Below are 18,031 nucleotides of genomic sequence, written 5' to 3'. Positions count from 1 at the left end.
TGTATTATTCTGGAACTATGGTGTTTAATATCCAAGTATTATCTATCTTTTTTTTAATTGATTTCTAGTTTAATTTTGTTGTGGTCTGGGAGAAGACACTGTATGATTTTTAATCGTTTACATTTGTTAAGGTATGTTTTATGTCTCAGAAAATGATTTATCTTGGTGAATGGTTCATGTGAGCTTCAGAAGAAGTGTATTCTGCTGTTGGTGGGTGAAATAGTCTATAGACATCCATCATATCCAGTTGATTGATGATGTTGTTTAGTTCAACTATGTGCTGAACTGAATGTATGCCTGCTGGATTTGTCCATTCCTGATAGGGAGTACTGACATGTCCAACCATAATAGTAGACTTGTCTTTTTCTTCTTGTAGTTCTATCAGTTTTTTCTTCATATGTTTTGACACTCTGTTATTAGGGGCATGTATGTTAATGATTATTATGTCTTCTTGGGGAATTGACCCATTTATCGTTACCTAATACTCCCTTTATTTCTGATAGTTTTACTTGAAGTCTGCTGAGTCTGAAATTAATATAGTGTCTACGGCCATACCACCCTGAACGCGCCTGATCTCGTCTGAAATTAATATAGCTACTCCTACTTTCTTTCAATTGGTTATAGCATAGTTTATCTTTCTCCATCTCTTTGTTTCCTTTCTATATGTGTCTGTGGATTTCTTATAGAAAACCTATAGTTGGGGCCTTTGTTTTGATCCACTCTGACAATCTCTGTCCTTTAATTGTATATTTAGACCATTGACATTTAAAGTGATCATTGATATTGTTAGATAAACATTTATTATATTTGTTACTATGCTCTATTTGTTGTCCTTGTTCTCTGTTCCTGATTTTGTCTTCTATACCTTTCTGCTTTTTGTGATTTTCATTGAGTATTTTTATATAATTCCATTGCCTCTCCATTCTTAGTATATCAATTATACCTTTTTTTTAAACTTCTTTTTAGTGGTTTCCCTAGAGTTTGTAATATACATTCACAACTAATCCAAGTCCACTTTTATTTTTAAAATTTTTTAAAGATTTTATTTATTTATTTGACCGAGAGAGAGGGATCACAAGTAGGCAGAGAGGCAGGCAGAGAGAGAGGGGAAGCAGGCTGCCCACCGAACAGAGAGTCCAATGTGGGGCTCAATACCAGGACCCTGAGATAATGACCTGAGCTGAAGGAAGAGGTTTAACCCACTGAGCCATCCAGGTGCCCCACCAAGTACCCCTTTAAATAACACTATACAACTTCATAAAAAGTACAAGTACCTTATCTAACAAAATATTCCTAATTCCTCTCCCCTCTGTCCCTTGTATCATTTCTGTCCTTATTTCACTTATATTTAATATATACTTACATATACATGCATGCATATACATAAATACATGAGCATACATAATCAAATGCACTGTTACTATTACTAGGTTGAACATACTTAAGTGATACATCTTAACTGGTTTAATTCAGTTGGTTAAGCTTCTGCCTTTGGCATAGGTCATTGTTCCAGGGTCCTGGAATCAAGCCCCACCTTAGGCTCCCTGCTCAGTGGGAAGCCTCCCCTCCCAGCTCCTGATTTCTCTTGCTATCTGTCTCTCTCTCTCTCTCTCTCTCAAATAAATAAATAAATATTTTTTTTAAAAAAAGAACCAGTAAAATTTTATTTTATTGCTGTTTTCATTTTCTGATCCTCTTCTTTCTTTACATAGATCCAGATTTCTAATCAATATAATTTTCTTCCTCTCTCAAGAACTTGCTTTAACATTTCTCATGTGGCAGGTCTCCTGGCAACAAATTTCCTCAATTTTTGTTTGTCTGAGAAAATCTTTATTTTTCCTTCAGCTTTGAAGAATAATTTCCCAGGGTACAGAATCCTAGGTTGGTGGACTTTTTTTTTTTCTCAATACTTTAAATATTTCACTCCACCTTCTACTAGCTTGCATGGTTTCTGAGGGAAAGTTGAATATAATTCTTACTTTTGCTTTATGATAGGTAAAATTTTTTTTTCTCTGGTTTCTTTCAAAATTTTTTCTTTATATTCCATCTTCTTAAGTTTGACTATGATATACTTAGGAGTACTTTGGAGGTTTTACTGTTTGGAGTTTTTGTGGATTGTTTTTGTTTGGAAAGAGGCATTTATCTGGTTTGGTGTTCTCTGAGCTCTCTGGTTGGTTGGTTTTGTGCTTGACATTAAATTTGGGGAAATTCCCAGTCATTATTTCTTCAAATATTGCTCCTGTTCCTTTCTTACTTCTCCTTCTATTCCCATTATGCTTATGTTTCCCATTATGCATATGTTACACATCTTATAGTTGTCTTGCAGTTCTTGGGTATTCTATTCTGTTTTTCTCAGTCTTTTTTTTTTTTTTTTTTCATTTTCCTTTTCCATTTTTGGAGTTTCTATTGGCATGTCATCAAGCTCAGAGATTCTTTCTTCATCTGTGTCCAGTCTACTAATAAATCTATCAAGTTACTCTCTTCTTTTACAGCTCTTGATCTCCAGAATTTCTTTTTGATCCTTAGAATTTCCATCTCTCTGTTTACATTAGCCATCTATCTCTTCTTTCATATTGACAACTTTTTCCATTAAAGCCCTTAGGATATAAATCTTAGTTAATTTTTTAGTTCCTAGTCTAATAAATCCAACATTCCTGCTATATCTCATTCTTTCTGTTGCTTGTTCAGTCTCTTCAGACTGTGTTTTTTGCCTCTTAGTATGTCTTGTAATTTAAAGTGGACATGATGTACTGTATGAAAGGAGCTATGGGAAATGGGCCTTTAGCAATGTGGTGGTAAGATATGGGAGGAGGAGAGGCACTGTGTAGTCCTATGCTAGTTCTCAGTCTTTTAGTGAGCCTGTGGTCTTGGGATGTGAACCACACCACAGTTTCTCAGGGTGCTTTTCTCCCTTGGGTGAGACTGGGTGGATGGAGGGGCTAGAATTGGGGAATTCCCTTCCCCAACAAGGAAAGCTAGAGCCAGCTAGAGTTGAGTATTTCACTTCCCCCAGGGAGGCTCCTGAAAAGGGTTTCCTTTCCCCATTGTTTACGCTTTCATAACATAGTTTGTCCTGAGGGCAAGCCTTGTTAAAGACAGGGTGCTCTGATGTGTTTCCATGTATACATCCCTAAAGAATATGGAAAATGAACTTTAAAGTTACATGAGCAGCCCAGCATCAAGTCTCAATCCCAGCTCAGCACCATGTCCTACTCGCATAACTGCTGGCAAGCATTTAATCTTTCTGAGCTTTGATTTCCTTATCAGTGAAGTGTAGCTAATGCTACCCAGCTTGCAGGATCATAGTGAAGATCTAAAAGAGTTAATTTCGAGCAAGTGCCCAGGGCCATGCCTGATGCAAAGGAGGTAGTCATGAGTTAGTCCTCATTTCCCCTTTGCCTTCCCCTAAAAAATGCATCTGTTTCAAACCCTTAATTGCAATAAGTCATTTTCTGTTTCTCTACCCCTTTACCCCTAAACTCTCTCTCCCTACTCACCCTCAACCTTCTCCATGAAATTAGCAGAGGTTTTATTTCTGTGGAAGCACAGCATTTACTCATCAATTTGAAGCACTGATGAATTTGAAGCATTTATTTCAATCCGAGGCCATCCTCCCTGCCTGCTCCCAAAATGCAGGAGCTACCTTGTCCTGAGCTCTACAGCCAACAGGCACATGGAGCCCAGGTACAGACCTGTACTGGGCTGTTTTTGCTCTCCAGCTGGGTGAGCCTTTCTCGGGTGGAGCCTCTGAGCAAGGTGACTTTGGACTGCCTTGCCAGAGCCATCTCCCGGGAGAGAGCCGGAGAAAGTACCCAACATCCCACAGGGCTTGGAAACTTGACACCTATAGGTCAGTGATTCTCCTGTCAGCCTTGCTAGGGAATATAGGCTTTCTGTTGTGAGTCTGATTGTCTAGAAAAAATATTTGCCTCACAGTCCCATCAGCCTTGGGTTTCCTCTGTTGCTCATAACATGCTCATTAGGATGTCATCCCACTATCTCAAGAACAGCTGTTTCCAGATTGTCACTTCCTTTCCAGGATTACCAGGAGCCACCAGGGGATTTTGTGGGAATTCAAGGCTTCTGCAAAATGCGATAAGAGGGACATATCAGACCTGGTGTTTCATAATTAGTTGTCACCACTCTGGGGCTCCTGTAGCTGCTTTAGTGCCGCTGGCCTCATGAGAGGAAATAACACACGTGTGTGTACACGAGTGTATTCATGTAAACACACACACAGTGTTACACCAAAAGTAATGCACACAGAAGGTCCAGTCAAAGTACACGGATGACTCTTCAGGACTATCTCCAGAATTGTCACCAGTGCCTTGCTGATGTATTTGTCCTGTTTCCTTCTGTCTGTGTGTCCTCATCTGGTTTCATAGGATTTAAGGTTCTTCCTTTTCAGGTATAGCTTGGAGGTTTCTTATTCAGCAGCCATTTCAATAGCAGATCCATAGCCTAAGAGCCCTGATGCATACACTGAAGGAAAGGAAAATGTAGGAAATCAAGCAGGGCTCCTGAAACATTTCTTGTCAGATTCAATAACCCAGTACCTGAACTCCAATCTGTCCATTTAGAACGAGGCCAGACAGTTCCAGCTCTCCATCCTGCAGCCGGGCTTCTGTTGTCAGCACTCTGGACACACTTTCTCAAGGCCATCAGTGACCCTTGAATGCCATACACTGCTCCCAGCCCTCATCTGCTCCCACTCTCTGGAACATTGCTCCTCTGTTTACAATTCAGCTCATTTTTAGCAAAATAATACATGTTCATGGCTGTGTTTGTAACATTCGAAAGTTGAAGAGTACTACAAGGCCTATAAAGAAAAATACCAGGCTTCCAACCCTTTCTCCCGATCTCTGAGTCCTCTCCCCAAGGACATCCTTTGAAAGATGAGGCTTTAACTCACTTAAAGCGCTGCTCCACATCCCTACAAATACCCATGTATCTCTTTCCCTTGATTTTTACCGATATATCTATATCACAGTTTAAATAAAAATTGAATCGTATTATGTCTACCAATACATTGTTTACAGCAGGGTAACAGTGTATGTTATGATTACATACCCTGGATTTTACAACTTTATGTTTTTCCAAGTGGTACTAATTGCCTTTTCACTGTGGGCTTGATATTCTGTGTACCTATCAGTCATTTTTCTCTCAGAACTTTAATAGAGCTTTGTATCTCCTCTCCATTTGGCACACTCATTAGATACTAGATCCAGACATTATTTTTTTTTTCTTTTTTTGAGACCCCTCCTTCCTGGGTCCCTCCATGCTCCTGTACCACTTGGGCTAGTTCCTCTGTGAGTCCCTTGCATGACTGGGTCCTTGGGGCTTCTCTCTTCATTCTTCTGAGAACTCCATTTTCAGCTCTCCTAGGAATCATTCTGTTTTCCTTAGAATTCATATCCCCCCCCCTTTGTAGGTTTAACTTTTTTTTTTTTTTTTTTTTTACTGGAGCCAGTCTTCTAGTAAACTTCTGAGAAGAGGTATGTGAGAAGTCAGTGTTTGTGTTCTTGAATGTCTGCCCTCACACTTAACTAATAACTTGACTAGTGGTTTTTTGTCTGTGGTTGAAATCCAAAACTGCATTTCCAGGCTTGACTCCCCTCTTAAGTTCCAGGTCACAATGTTTGGGCACCAGGAGTTCAGTATATCCAGAGCTACTCATTATCATCTCCCCAAACCTGCCCCTTCTCCTGGGTCCTTAGCTAATAGGACCATCCTTCCCCCCCTCCCCCCTTGATAGAGGATGACTGTATACCTCCCTCTACTGTTTATTGTTCCCCAACATCTTATATTCAGCCTGTCACCATTGTCCCAGTTCTGGGCTTAATTGCCTCTCATTTGGACAATTGCAATAACCTTGCTATGTCTCTCCTGGCTTTGGATATACCTGGATGTTCCATTCTACCACTCAGTCTTTACCACTCAAGATCAAAAAATTCAAGTTAGATGGGTATCACTTCCTTGAAAAAGGTAACTTGTAATGACTCCCTGTTGCTCACAGAATAAGGTCTAAAATATATTTTTCTACAGAATGCATGTCAGAACCTGGCTCTGATGACATTTCTTACGCCTTTGTCCCTACACATGTGATACTACAGTCTCATTTAATTTTCTCCACAAGTCTATTATCTGCATTCATGCTATCAAGGTTTAAAATTCAAATGGAGTGGAGTACCCCAAGTAGACAGTAGCAGTGAGCATCCCCCTTGCATCCTCATTTACATTTCAGCAGGTGTCTGTTGTATGTATTTTACCCACTCTGGCCTTGATCTTCTACTTTGTAACTTTTTCTCATTTTGACTTACGGGGTGTTGGTAGCCCTCTAGGGCACACTCAACATAGACCCATTCCCATAAAGTGAGATTTTTCAGTACCTATCTTTTTGACAGATCAAGTGTTTTCCTTCCTTGCCTTGGGGAAATACAGACCGTGTGACTTATCCCAGAGACCCCTGGGCAAATGTGCACTTGCCTTTTGGAATGACATGATCCTGGGCACAGGACTGGAAGCAATCTGATGGCCCCAAAGAAGGCCCTTCTCTTTGCAGCATCAGAGGGATTACTTGAACCAAGACCACCATTCTCCTATTGAAGAATATTACATTAAACTTCTCTTCCTGGAAAAAGTAAGCCTAGAAATTAGAAGCAGATTAAAAAGTTGATCATTTGCTACCCAGTGCTTATCTAAGACACCTGAAATTTGAGAGCCAAGATAATAAAATCAAAAGTCAACATCCATTGACTCTGTTTGGAATTGTACTATATATATTCAGCTAATCCTGGGTCGTCAATACCATAGATAAGAACATTATTTATTTTGCCATTCTGGGTGCAATTACACAGTTTACCCTGTGCAAACTGCACTTCATAAAAATGGCAAATCAATGCTAGTTATCAAAATCCATCCACATGGATGGATAGCCCATGAAAAAGAGCTTTGCAAAATGGTCTCGAAAGCCAATCTACACAGCCAGCCCCACATGGGTCAGCTTATTACCTGATTAATCACACAGGCATCCTGGCAATCTTATCGATTCCTCAAGACCTGGACATGACATCACTTCTAATAGCACAGGCAATAAGCCATTACTACCATGCAGAATAGCCATTATCCCAGGCTGCAGCCATTGATTGCCCGACTTAGCCTCATGCTGAGAAGGGCAAGTGGAACTCTGATGGGGGCAAATCATATCCAGGGCAGATGTGAAGGACTCTCATATGGAGGAATAATATGTCTGCCCCTTGCAAGCAGGATCTCTACCTGCTCCCTCCTTTTCCAGATGAATAATTGAATAATCCTGCCAGCATGCCGATGAGCTAGAATTTGATGTCCGTGAAGCAAGGGATGCTAAAACAATATGGACTAATCCTCCACAGAGGCCATTAATATTTTCCACTTGACATTCTTTACAGCGTGATCATTGCCAGAAAGATTGAATGAGATTCTGGGATGCCTGTTTAGCACGTGAGTTTTCCATGCAGCAAATGCTGTATTTTCTTCCCTACCCCGGAAGAATGTAGTCTGGTTTCCCTTATGATGGAATGTGTATTGTTGAGTTGATGGGAATGGGGGTCTTATTCTGGGGTAATTAATTCTCTGCTCCTAGTTACTCCAGTGAAACTACTGAATAAGGTGTTCTTAAGGTTCCAAGAAGAAGCCTCTTTACCACCAATATATGTGGCTAAGTTGGACGACCTTTAAAGAATGCAGACAGGTGAAACATGGATGTCATGGGGGATTATGTATGAAGAGGCAGAGAGGTGGATGGTGAAATCCACAAAGGCTGTTATGTTGAGGCAACAGGAAAACAGTGTGCAGAAGTAAGAGTGGAAAGTGTGTGTGTGTGTGTGTGTGTGTGTACCATTTACAAGGAACTTTGATAAATTTCATTTCATCCTATTGGGTAGCTGTTCGGTAACCTTTCAGGTATGAATCAGGTGAAAGGTTCTTTTATTTCTTACTTCTCTACAGATACCTCATCACAGGGGGAACTAAGTTTGAGGAACAAAAGCAAACTTCCAAAAAGCAGAAGCTCCCTTGTATCCTCAATTCTTAGCTCAACGCCTGATGCACAGTAGTTATCTAGCAAAGTCCACCAGTTATTGGACCCTAAAGCCTCTTGCAGAGTGACCCTGGGCAGGTTAGTCCATTTCTCTCAGCCTCAGTGTCTCCATCTTCCTCTAGGGAAAAGGAAAGTGCTTACTTGATAAGGTGTTATAAGACTCAAAGAATTACTATATCTAAAAGTCTTTAGAATAGTGTCTGCAAAAGACTGTGCCATATAAGGGGGTTGCCATTACTCTGTTAGACAGTCAATAAAGTAACTGTTGAGTGAACCATGCAGCATAAGCAATAAAAGGATATTTTAAAATTGGTTTAGACAAGGGCAAGGCCAGTAACATAGAGCTTGGTATGGAATATAAGAAGAGCACAGACAATGTAATCTCAGGAGCAACTAGTAGGCTCATCTCAGTCCACCAGACCACTACCAGCAATAATAATTAGGAGTCAACCTGAACAATTCACTTCATACTTCTTTTATTTTCTTTGTCTGGCTGGTCATGGAGGAGAACTATTAAATAAAGCCCAGAACATAGCCCAAGTGGACAAGGGAAACTTGAAAGAGGATGGAAGGAAAGGAAGGAAGGAAGGAATGGAGGGAAGGAAGGAAGGAGGGAAGCAGAAGGGAGAAGAGGAAGGAAGGGCAGGAAGGAAGAATGAATGGAAAGGCAAGGAAGGGAAGGAAAATTTTATCTGCCAACCCACCCTAGGTGTAATTATAACTACAGTTTCTTCCAAATGCCATAAGAGAAGAAAAATCTGTCCAAAGATGGAAATGCCAGCAATGCACGCCATCAATGCAGACCTACGTTAAAACCAAGAGAAGCCTCAACCATCCTGCCCCGGGGGGAGCTGTGCATAATCTCGCAGGCCTTGAGCATGTGAGGTCTGGTGATAACTGTGTTGCTTGATATCTGCCCCCTGCTCTTGGGGATATTGGATTTCGTGTTTGGCCTAAATTCCAGCCACTTTTCACATACAAAATTATGGATGCGGGCAGCATTTCTGTTTGCATAACCTCAGTCAGAGCTTACTCTAATAAAATGTGACATGAATGACCTAGGTTAGCTGAGTTAGGAGCTAATGGGAAGGGTGATGGGGCATTTAAAGAAAGACAGAGTTTCCCTTCCCAGCTCCCCTCACTCCTACTCCAGGAATGTTCCAAATTGCTGAGGAGTTCTTTGTGTGTGTCTTTGTTTCAATCTCAGCCCATTTATCCTCCCACCTGTTTTATAGGATAACAGTTAAAACACCACAAAATTCATTCAAGGCCTGTCTTCCCTTCCTCCGCTCAGGGCTGCAATGGGAAAGGCCAGTGTGTGGCTCTTGGCTTCCTCCTCTTGTCACTACTCACAGACTCTGCTCACCGAGCTGCCTCTAACACATCTGGGGTCTCTCTGTGGGGCTGAAAGACATCCAAACCCAGCTCTCGTCCTTGTGAAGTGGAGTACCTTATGGGTTCTTTGAAGACCCTGCCCTTTTCTTACCACTGTTTCCCAGCACAAGTGATATCTTTTCTTCCACTTAGTCATTTAAGATCACTTCTTGCCCCACAGACCCAGCCTCTTTCTCCTGAGGTTCCCTAGCCCTTCATACAATGCACTGAGCACCTTACCAGACCAAGACTAGCTCTCTCAGGCACCCACATCTGACCCAAGACAATGGGATTGGAGATACTTCCCCTACACCATTCTTCTCTTCCCTTGGCTGTCACCCATGCTCATCCAGTCCCCATCCCTTGAAAAGCTCGCTGTCTGCCTCCCAACAGGCTCCTCAGAGCCCCTCACTGGGCCTGAAGTGAGGGGACAGCAGGTCTCACCCTCCCGGTTCTTCTGACTCCTTTGCTGACAGACCACAGAGTCAAGTCAACACAGGACCACAAATCTGGTCTCAGACTTTCCTTTATACACTTGGAGAAGTAAGGAGAAGGAGGGAATGGTTGGTATCTGTGGTCTTCAGACCTCTTATGAAACTGAGAGAGAGTCCCCTTTCAACAGGCTGCTCAATTTACAACAAAGAATGGCTTGAGATGGACGTTAGCTTTGTACCTATGTCCTTAACGTAAGCGATATTTCACCTTCGACCAGAGAGAGAATGAAAGGCAAGGGTAACATTTCTTGAAATGCTTCTGTCATGATTTTCCAGAAGGGAGCTTCAACTCCCCTTCCCAGCACTGCTCGGGTCATTGCCCTTTTCCCCCTCATCCCAGCTCACATGGGCCCCAGGCTGCCTTCGGGCCAGGAGCTTCATTCACTATGGCACCCCACTGTACCCACTGTGTGACCTGTTACGACCTTCCTCCCACCCCCAAAACCTGGCCCAGACCTCTCTGCCTTGTTATCCCTTCTCTCCGCATTCTGGCCAAAGAACAAAATAAAGCCGACTGGACGAGTTTACCTAGTACCAGTGATCACAATTCTGAGGTGAGATACGCATGCATGGAGAGCTTCAGGGGGCCAGAGAGATGAGCCTCCGGATGGTCATTTCAGGCTCGGGGCCACAGCTGGGATGAACACTGGAGGCTGGTAGGCCAAGGCATAGTCTGGACAAGAGGCTACAGTGACCAGTGTCCCTGTTTCTGTTCTCAGTTCTCAGTGTCCTATCAGGAACACCCCTGCCGCTGCCACACACCCCCCTCCCATGGCTTCACAGCAGTGCGGTACGCTCAGTCGCTCACCTGATCTGCATCAGCTGCTGCACCCCTGCTCACACACTCAGCAGTGGGGTCTCCCCTCTCCTGTGGCAGCCCCCCACTAGCTCTGGTGTTGTCTTATGCTTTCTCTCTGACAGGCCATTATCCCCCAAGTCCCCAAGTCCCCACTTGCACCTCATGCTATTCATGACCAAGAACACCCATTGGATTTGATACATCTTGCTTTGGTGTGTCAAGACCATTGATTTTCCTGAAATATGGTTCAATTGATCCCTATGCATTTTCATTCCAGAGTTTGAATGTAAACACTTCCACTGAGATGGGAAGGAAGTGTTCAAAATAAGCAAATAAAAAATCTCTGCCAGCCTTAGGTGCTGTACTCTAAGGGCATCAGATGCAGCTGCGTCAGGGGCTCTAGAGCTGAGGCGGGTCTTCTCCACCCCGTCTCCTGGGGTTCACTCACATTGCATCCCCTCAGCAAGCCCCACACCTGTCCCATGGGCCATTACACGGCGCCATGGGTGCCCGGGGGATCTCCATGCCCAGCATCCTGGCAAAAACATGCTTTCTCTAAGTAATACTCTGTTTCAAATGTTTTCCCCTTGCTTGTATGTTGTCTTTTAGTTACTCTATAGTCACCCTCTCCCGGTCCTTTGTTCCCATGTCTCTGGTCTCAGTGCTGATCCTGGGCATTTACCCTCAGATCTCTTCCTCTTTTCTCCCTCCCCGCCCTCATGGCTGTTTCCAGGGTCCCCAGTCAACTGGCTGGCATCAGTGCTATGGTTGGAGGATGCAGGTGGGAGGCTGGAGGGCAGTAGAAGGGAGGAGCAGGGCCTTCTTCCCCCTCCCCAGCTCTCCACTCTGCCTTGGCCTATGGCTTCAGCAGTGATCAAGTCTCACCCAGAGGGACCACAGTGCTCCAACCTCTACAAGGGGACCCCGGCCCTAGGCTCCTCCCTTTACCCCTCAGGTCAGGGACGGTCCTGCCTCCCCACTGAGCTGCCTCCCCAGCTCCTTTGGGCTTCTTTGCTCTTGCTATCACCCATGCTTCTTACCAAGGGACAGCAGAGCAGCAGCTCCAGAGACTCTAGATCTGCTCCTTCTAATGCCATTTCCCGGCTTAAATTCTCTTTCTCAAAGGCAGCGATTTTTCCCCTTCTTTGTTAGGTCCCGCAGACATCTGTCTTTTCTGGATTTCAAACCTGCTGTAATCTGGTCAAGTCCTCTGTGTCATGTGAGGGTATAATGGACCAGGTCAGGCTCTGAAATAAGACATCTTGACTTTGGTTTCATCTTAGATCTGACAGTTCTAGCTGGGTTACTTTGCTCAAATTATTAACCTCTCTGAGCCCCAGTTTCATCAGTTGTAAAATACTGACCACGAAGCTCATTTCTGCTATGGAGATAGCCTTAGGTCACCTTCTAGCTCACTGATGGGCAATTGCTATGTACTCAGTAAACGTCAGTTCCCCTCACCTCTCCTAAAGTGGTCATATCTGCAAAGGTGTGAGTGCATATCCGTTCCTGGGAAACATATTTGTATTATAACAGTAGCCTTCTGAAATTAAATGCTTTAGTCTCAATAACTAATTTTACATGTGTAAATCTTAAACATCCACAGTAAAACCATCAAATACAATAGTTTTGGATAAGCTACCCTTTGAGAGCCTTCAGAACTGTCTGAGGAGGTGGCTGGCTACTCTGTGAGGACGGCAGAAAACTCCAGAGCCAACCTCCTCCTCCCCATTAGCTGGGAGAAGGCGCGGATGCTGATGTGAGAAATGATCCTGCTCCTCATCCCCCGGGGGGGTAGAGTATATGGGGCTCAAATGTGTATGAGTCTGGCTCAGGGTTATTTTTGTTTCAAATAACATTCTCTTCTATAGGTATTTTAACCTTAATCAAATGCATATGTTTTTGTTTGATTTGCACTTAGTTCATCAAAGTGTCCCTTATGATCTGAACTATGCCATGAGGCCTTAAGCTCTTCAGTGAAACACTCATTAATACCCCTGGGAAACAGGAAGTTGCATTTAGTTAAATATAAATAAATTCAGTTCCCAGGGGCTTTGCCCGGGCCCAGGTCAGAAGAGAGAGAGACAGTGACTTCTCAGCTTATGTGGTCCAGCACCCGCTCTCAAACCCCCTGGAAGGAAGCAGACCCGGGACTAGAGACAGATAAGTGTTTTGAAAATGTGCCTGTCCTTTGTTCAAAACTGTTAGTAGTCGAGTGGGGTTTTAAGGAAATTCGATGCATTTGGCCAAATCATTCATATCAGTTCAGCTCTATTGCCACCCCAAAATAGTTTGAAACCAGGCAGTTCAGGAAGGAAGCGAGAAAAGAGGAAAAAAATCATATAAACCTCAACCACCTAGCCAGAGACGCTCCGCAAGAAGTCGGGCTGAGGAACTTCCCGTCTCTCCTTGCTGCCGGCCTTCTCTCTCACCCTCTCACTGGCTCCCCGATGCACATATGGAACCAATTACGAACAAAGCCCGATTGTTGTATATTTGGAATTTCCCACATCAACTTGATGCTTTCTTTAACTGCCTCTTAATGTGTGTCTGCACTGGGTGACCAGACCCACGTTTCCATCCTTCCCACCCCGCCCCCACCAGTACCCCCCTTCTGAGAGTCTTTCCTGGTTCATTTTCCAGCAGTGTAAACCTTCACTTCTTTCCCCTTTCACCCCACCCCACTTCCTATTAGAATCTTTGAATAAACAGAACTTTCTTTTCCATGGTTTGCAATAAACTGGTCTGCAGAGAGTGAATATAAAGCAGAATCCCAAAGCATTTAAGTGATATCGGGCTAATACTGAAAAGCATGGATTTCTACAAGGGAAATGGCATCCCTTTCATAAAACCCAGAATGGAGAGAAGCAGTGGGTATAGAAATACATTACAAACAAGAAAACAAACAAAAACAAAAACCTCCAATTCTGGAAGCCCCTTACTTGCTTTTCTTTATTGTAATTTTCTCTGTTATAGAGATAAGCAGATTTGGGAGGAGGAGAACAGAAAGAGGGGACCATAGATGACAAATATATCAATTATAAAACATTACAGAAAAGTCAAAATTTCAGACATGTGTACCATCTTTCAGTGGATTGTCTGATCACGAATTACACACTATTACTATTAGAAAAGAATAGGGAAATGTGATGAATGAATCTGAACTTCGTCCTTTTCAGAGCCTTGTAAAATCAAACAGAACTTCTTCACGTTTATTGGCACACATAAAAATAAATGTTCTATAACACAAACATTTAAATGAAGAGACGCCAAATGTAAGTCTGTCTCGTATATTCGGTTCATCTGGACCACGTGATACCAGCATTTTTTTTTTCCTTCTCTCACACTTTATCTTTGTGGACTACATTCACATATATAATTAATTGCACTCCTACATTTATTTTCTGTGCAGTGGAAAGCAGGAGAGAAAAACCAGATAGGCGCATCTGATGCTCAGGGTCATACGTGTAATTTATGACTGCGAACAGGGATTCCTCCAAGTCCCCAGTGCATTATGTCACGGGTCTGCAAATATTTTTCCTGTGTTCGGAAAAGAGTGAAATCAGAATGCAGGATTTCACATTAATCTCCGTACCAGATGGTGATATTCCAAATAGTCTTTTTAAGGTGAGCATGTGACCCACTGTATGGCCAAGGGGCTTTGGAGTCACGTGATGGAATGAATAATACGACTGATAGAGCTTCGATTAGACAACTGACCTGGTTACCGTCTGTAGCCAAGAGAAGCAAAGTTGACATTTCTGGATCACTGTCCCCAGAGGCGTCGCTTGCCAACTTCTGAGACATACAGTCTCACCGAAGGACTGACAGGCAGGGACAGACAGGGGGCTGCTAACACCGTGCTGCCGAAGGCAGGCTGAAGTTGGAGAACTTGGGCTATTTTTCTGCTTCCCCATCCCCCCGCCTCCCGACAAACCACATCTTGACTCATATGGTCGAAAGAAAAAACTCTTTCGGTTATTTGATATTTGGGAAACCTCCAGGAGACCATAACTTAGTTTGGAGGAAGCCTTGTCTCTCACTTTGCTGGGAACACACACACACACACACACACACACACACACTCTCTCTCTCTCTCTCTCTCTCTCTCTCACACACACACACACACACACACACACACGCACACACACACACACACACACGAACGCACACACGCAGCTCTACACCATGGTGGTTCAGGCTGCAGTGGCTCCGAATAGATCTCAAAGACTTTTACTGAAAATTCCTTATGGATCTCTGAGAAGACGCAGCGTGGAGAGGGTAAGCGACGTGGCGGGCTGTTTGTTTTGCGTGGAGCAATTGCTCCAAAGAAAAGGAGATGTTTGTTTTCATTGTACGTAGCATCCCTTCTGGTCTCCCTGTTTTCCTGAAAATTTTGAATTCCTAGGACTGTAGAATACGATGCCATGCGTAAATTTTTTTCTTAACACAGAATGATGAGAAATTTGAAACAAATTTTTGCCAGCTGTGCATGTGGGGGTGCCGTGAGAGATGAGATAGGAGCGAAGAGATTGGGGTGGGGACTACCCTTTGGAGTCAGGATGGAAGATGTGAGTGCCTGGGGAGAAAAGCAGGGGCTGCAAACAGATGCATTAGTGTGACACAGCTGCGGATTTCCTCTGTGGGGTGACCGTGTCTTCCAAGAAGGCGCTGATGATGTTAAGGAGCTTTGATGCCTGGAGGGTTTAAATTATGCCCCCATTGAAGAAAATCCCCTCTGTGGTGGTATTGCTGTTTCACACACCTTGCCATCATTTTGGATTTTTTTCTTAATACCACGGATTTGGGCTCAAAATGACTCTGTTAATTTTCTGAAACATGGTTACTTTTTGGTAACCCCTGGCAGATGATCCTGTAGAATAATAAGGATTTGTCCTTCTTTGGAGTGACCAAGGCACTTTTGGGGATGACTGAAGGTGATGCAGAGCTAGCTGTCTTTGGTATGTCGGGCTTTTTCGTGTAAGGACAAAATGCCTACACCCCCACAGGCATGGAGGCCTTTGTAGGTCTCAGAAACCCCAAAGCTCCTGTTTGAATGATGGCAGTCCCCTCTGTGAGCCGTGGAGTCTACTTAAACATCCTAGTTTAAGGTGTGATCTAACAGCCATAAGGCAAATAACTTCACAAAAAGCTTTCTTGATAGATAAGCAACCTGCTGCATCTTATAAAGGGGAACCCGGTTGAATTTGAGTCACTTTTTCTGGCTGGTATACTTACTACTCAGTGATTTTTAAATTTAAGGAAAACACAGTTGAAACTTTAAAATACAAGGGTCTATCTAGAATGAAGGTAGGCTTGATTTCCTGACTTGTGATGAGTGACATTTCTTTCTGCCATTTGAATACTGTTGGTGGGGGAGCTTTACTTCCTATTCTGTTTGTGTGTAGGTCTTTATTTTGAGACAGATCTCTTGTGCTCAATATCAGAGTCATCAGCTAATATACAATAAATGCCTATCATATGCTCCTGTCTATACCAGTGGCTTTAGAGCATAGGACTAACAATTACAGCAAATGTTAAAAGTATATCAGGCTTATATTGAATATGATTTTAGGTTTGGTTGAAAATTTTCTGACCTTTGCAGTAACTAAGTTTATATCATGTGTTCCGTTCACAACTAGTCATTTAGAAACATGAATTGAACAGACCGGAGTTCTGGAAACTGGCAATACTGAGGAGAGAGTTATCTGGACATAGGCACAGAAAAATTCCATAGGAACCTTTATTTAACCATTAGAATCTCCAGATGGATATTCGATAGATCATGGATTTTTAATAAATCCTGATATATGCAGTTCCCATTTCTGTTATTCATTGTTAACCAATTTAAGAAAAAACTGACAGCCTGTGAACACAGCATCATACATAAAACATTGTCTCATGTGTTGGCATGTACTTACGTTGAAAACACGCAGACCTATTTTTTGCCCATGGGCACACACCCGTGCTGCACGGGTCTTAGACCTGCAAGCTGCTGGGCCCTTAGGAGAAAGCACACACATCACTGGAGCATCAGACATCCTATTCATCTCGGCCGCTAGAGGTGAAGTGAGAGGGTCGGGACACCATTGCTCACAGGAAGAGCGCCCCTGCATTCCTTATGACCCACCCTTCTACTCTAAGGAAGGTTGACGCTAATTGGAACCTATGATGAATGTGTCACTTCCAACTGGGCATTTTATACTGTTGCTGACTTGATGACAGTTTTCAGAATCAGAGTCAAGCATGTGAGTAAAATGAAGGCAGGAAAGGTGAGAAGTGGCATCTGCTTTAAGGGCAGATACTGGGAACTAGCACTCTTCTTGGGACTCCCTGAATTAAAAGCAGCAGCACCTTTTCCAGCTACATCAGCAGCCTAGAGGGTGACAGACAGTCGGGTTGGTTTCCATTGTCTCGAGATATATGATGCTCTTAAGGTCTCGCCTCTGTACTGTCTTTACTCCAATGGACTTTTTTATTCGTTACTTCATATTACAATCCTGAGTTGCTGGTGAGGCACAGAGGATGGGGGTTATCACACTTGTCCTGTAGGAACAGGGAAGCCAAGGCTCAGAGGGGTTTAATCTTCTGTCAGGGACATACCGTCGACCACAGAGCAGGACCCATGTCTAGAACCCAGGACTTTCTGTTCCTGTTTCATCATCTTTGCTCCCTGGGGTAGCATCAACATGGCGGCCTGCCCCCGAGCAAATGATTGTAAGCAACTTGTCACAAGGCCATCCCATGAAAGGGAATATAGAAGACTCATGACTGAGGAGAATAATGATTTCCAGGGCTGGTCATGTGCCCTCAGGCACCCAGGAGTGCTCCATTGGTCCTGTTTTCCAACTGCAGGTTGAGTTGAAAGAAAAGAAACGCACCTTTCTAACTATGCTGTTCATCAAATCTGATTTCAGAAACACTCACTCAGACTGCAAGATCGGGCTCAGTTCTTTTTCATAGTTTCACGGGCTGCCACGAGCCCATCGCGGAGTGAGGCGCGGTGGCAAAAACAAAGAAATACAAGATACTTTGCTTGGTAAAATAGGAGAGAGTAGGGATAGAGTTTTACCTAAACAAAACAGTATGGACATAACAGGGCATGATCTTAGCTACAAAATAAGAAATGAAGACAATTTAGGTGCTACTGAAAGCAGCAAAGTGGGTGGAAGGGGTAGGGCTTGCCGTCATCAGGTTCCCAAAACTCAGAGTCTCACTCTCTACTAATCGTGTGATCTTGGCAGAGTGACCAGACTTGCTCTGCGTTGTTAGTTTATACATCAGCAC

The 18,031-nt window shown here is 43.3% G+C and overlaps 1 protein-coding gene across 6 annotated transcripts in view; it reads left to right on the top strand.

Moving 5' to 3' along the window:
* FRMD4A (FERM domain containing 4A) overlaps positions 1 to 18,031 on the top strand; it is a 606,410-nt gene that overhangs the window by 281,304 nt on the left and 307,075 nt on the right. The window contains exon 1 of one of the 6 annotated variants that reach the window (XM_044228300.1): positions 14,516 to 15,025. The exons of 4 other annotated variants lie outside the window; for them this stretch is intronic. In XM_044228300.1, the coding sequence (XP_044084235.1) occupies positions 14,933 to 15,025 (93 nt within the window). In that variant the 5' untranslated portion in view covers positions 14,516 to 14,932. Of the gene's footprint in view, positions 1 to 14,515; positions 15,026 to 18,031 lie in introns of those variants that run through there. One more of the 6 variants, XM_044228299.1, reaches the window with a different exon arrangement.

Source organism: Neovison vison, chromosome 12 (genome assembly GCF_020171115.1).
Source record: "Neovison vison isolate M4711 chromosome 12, ASM_NN_V1, whole genome shotgun sequence".
Taxonomy (NCBI): Eukaryota; Metazoa; Chordata; class Mammalia; order Carnivora; family Mustelidae; genus Neogale; species Neogale vison.
The sequence above is the reverse complement of the archived record's forward strand: the minus strand, read 5'-3'. Positions and strand labels throughout refer to the sequence as shown.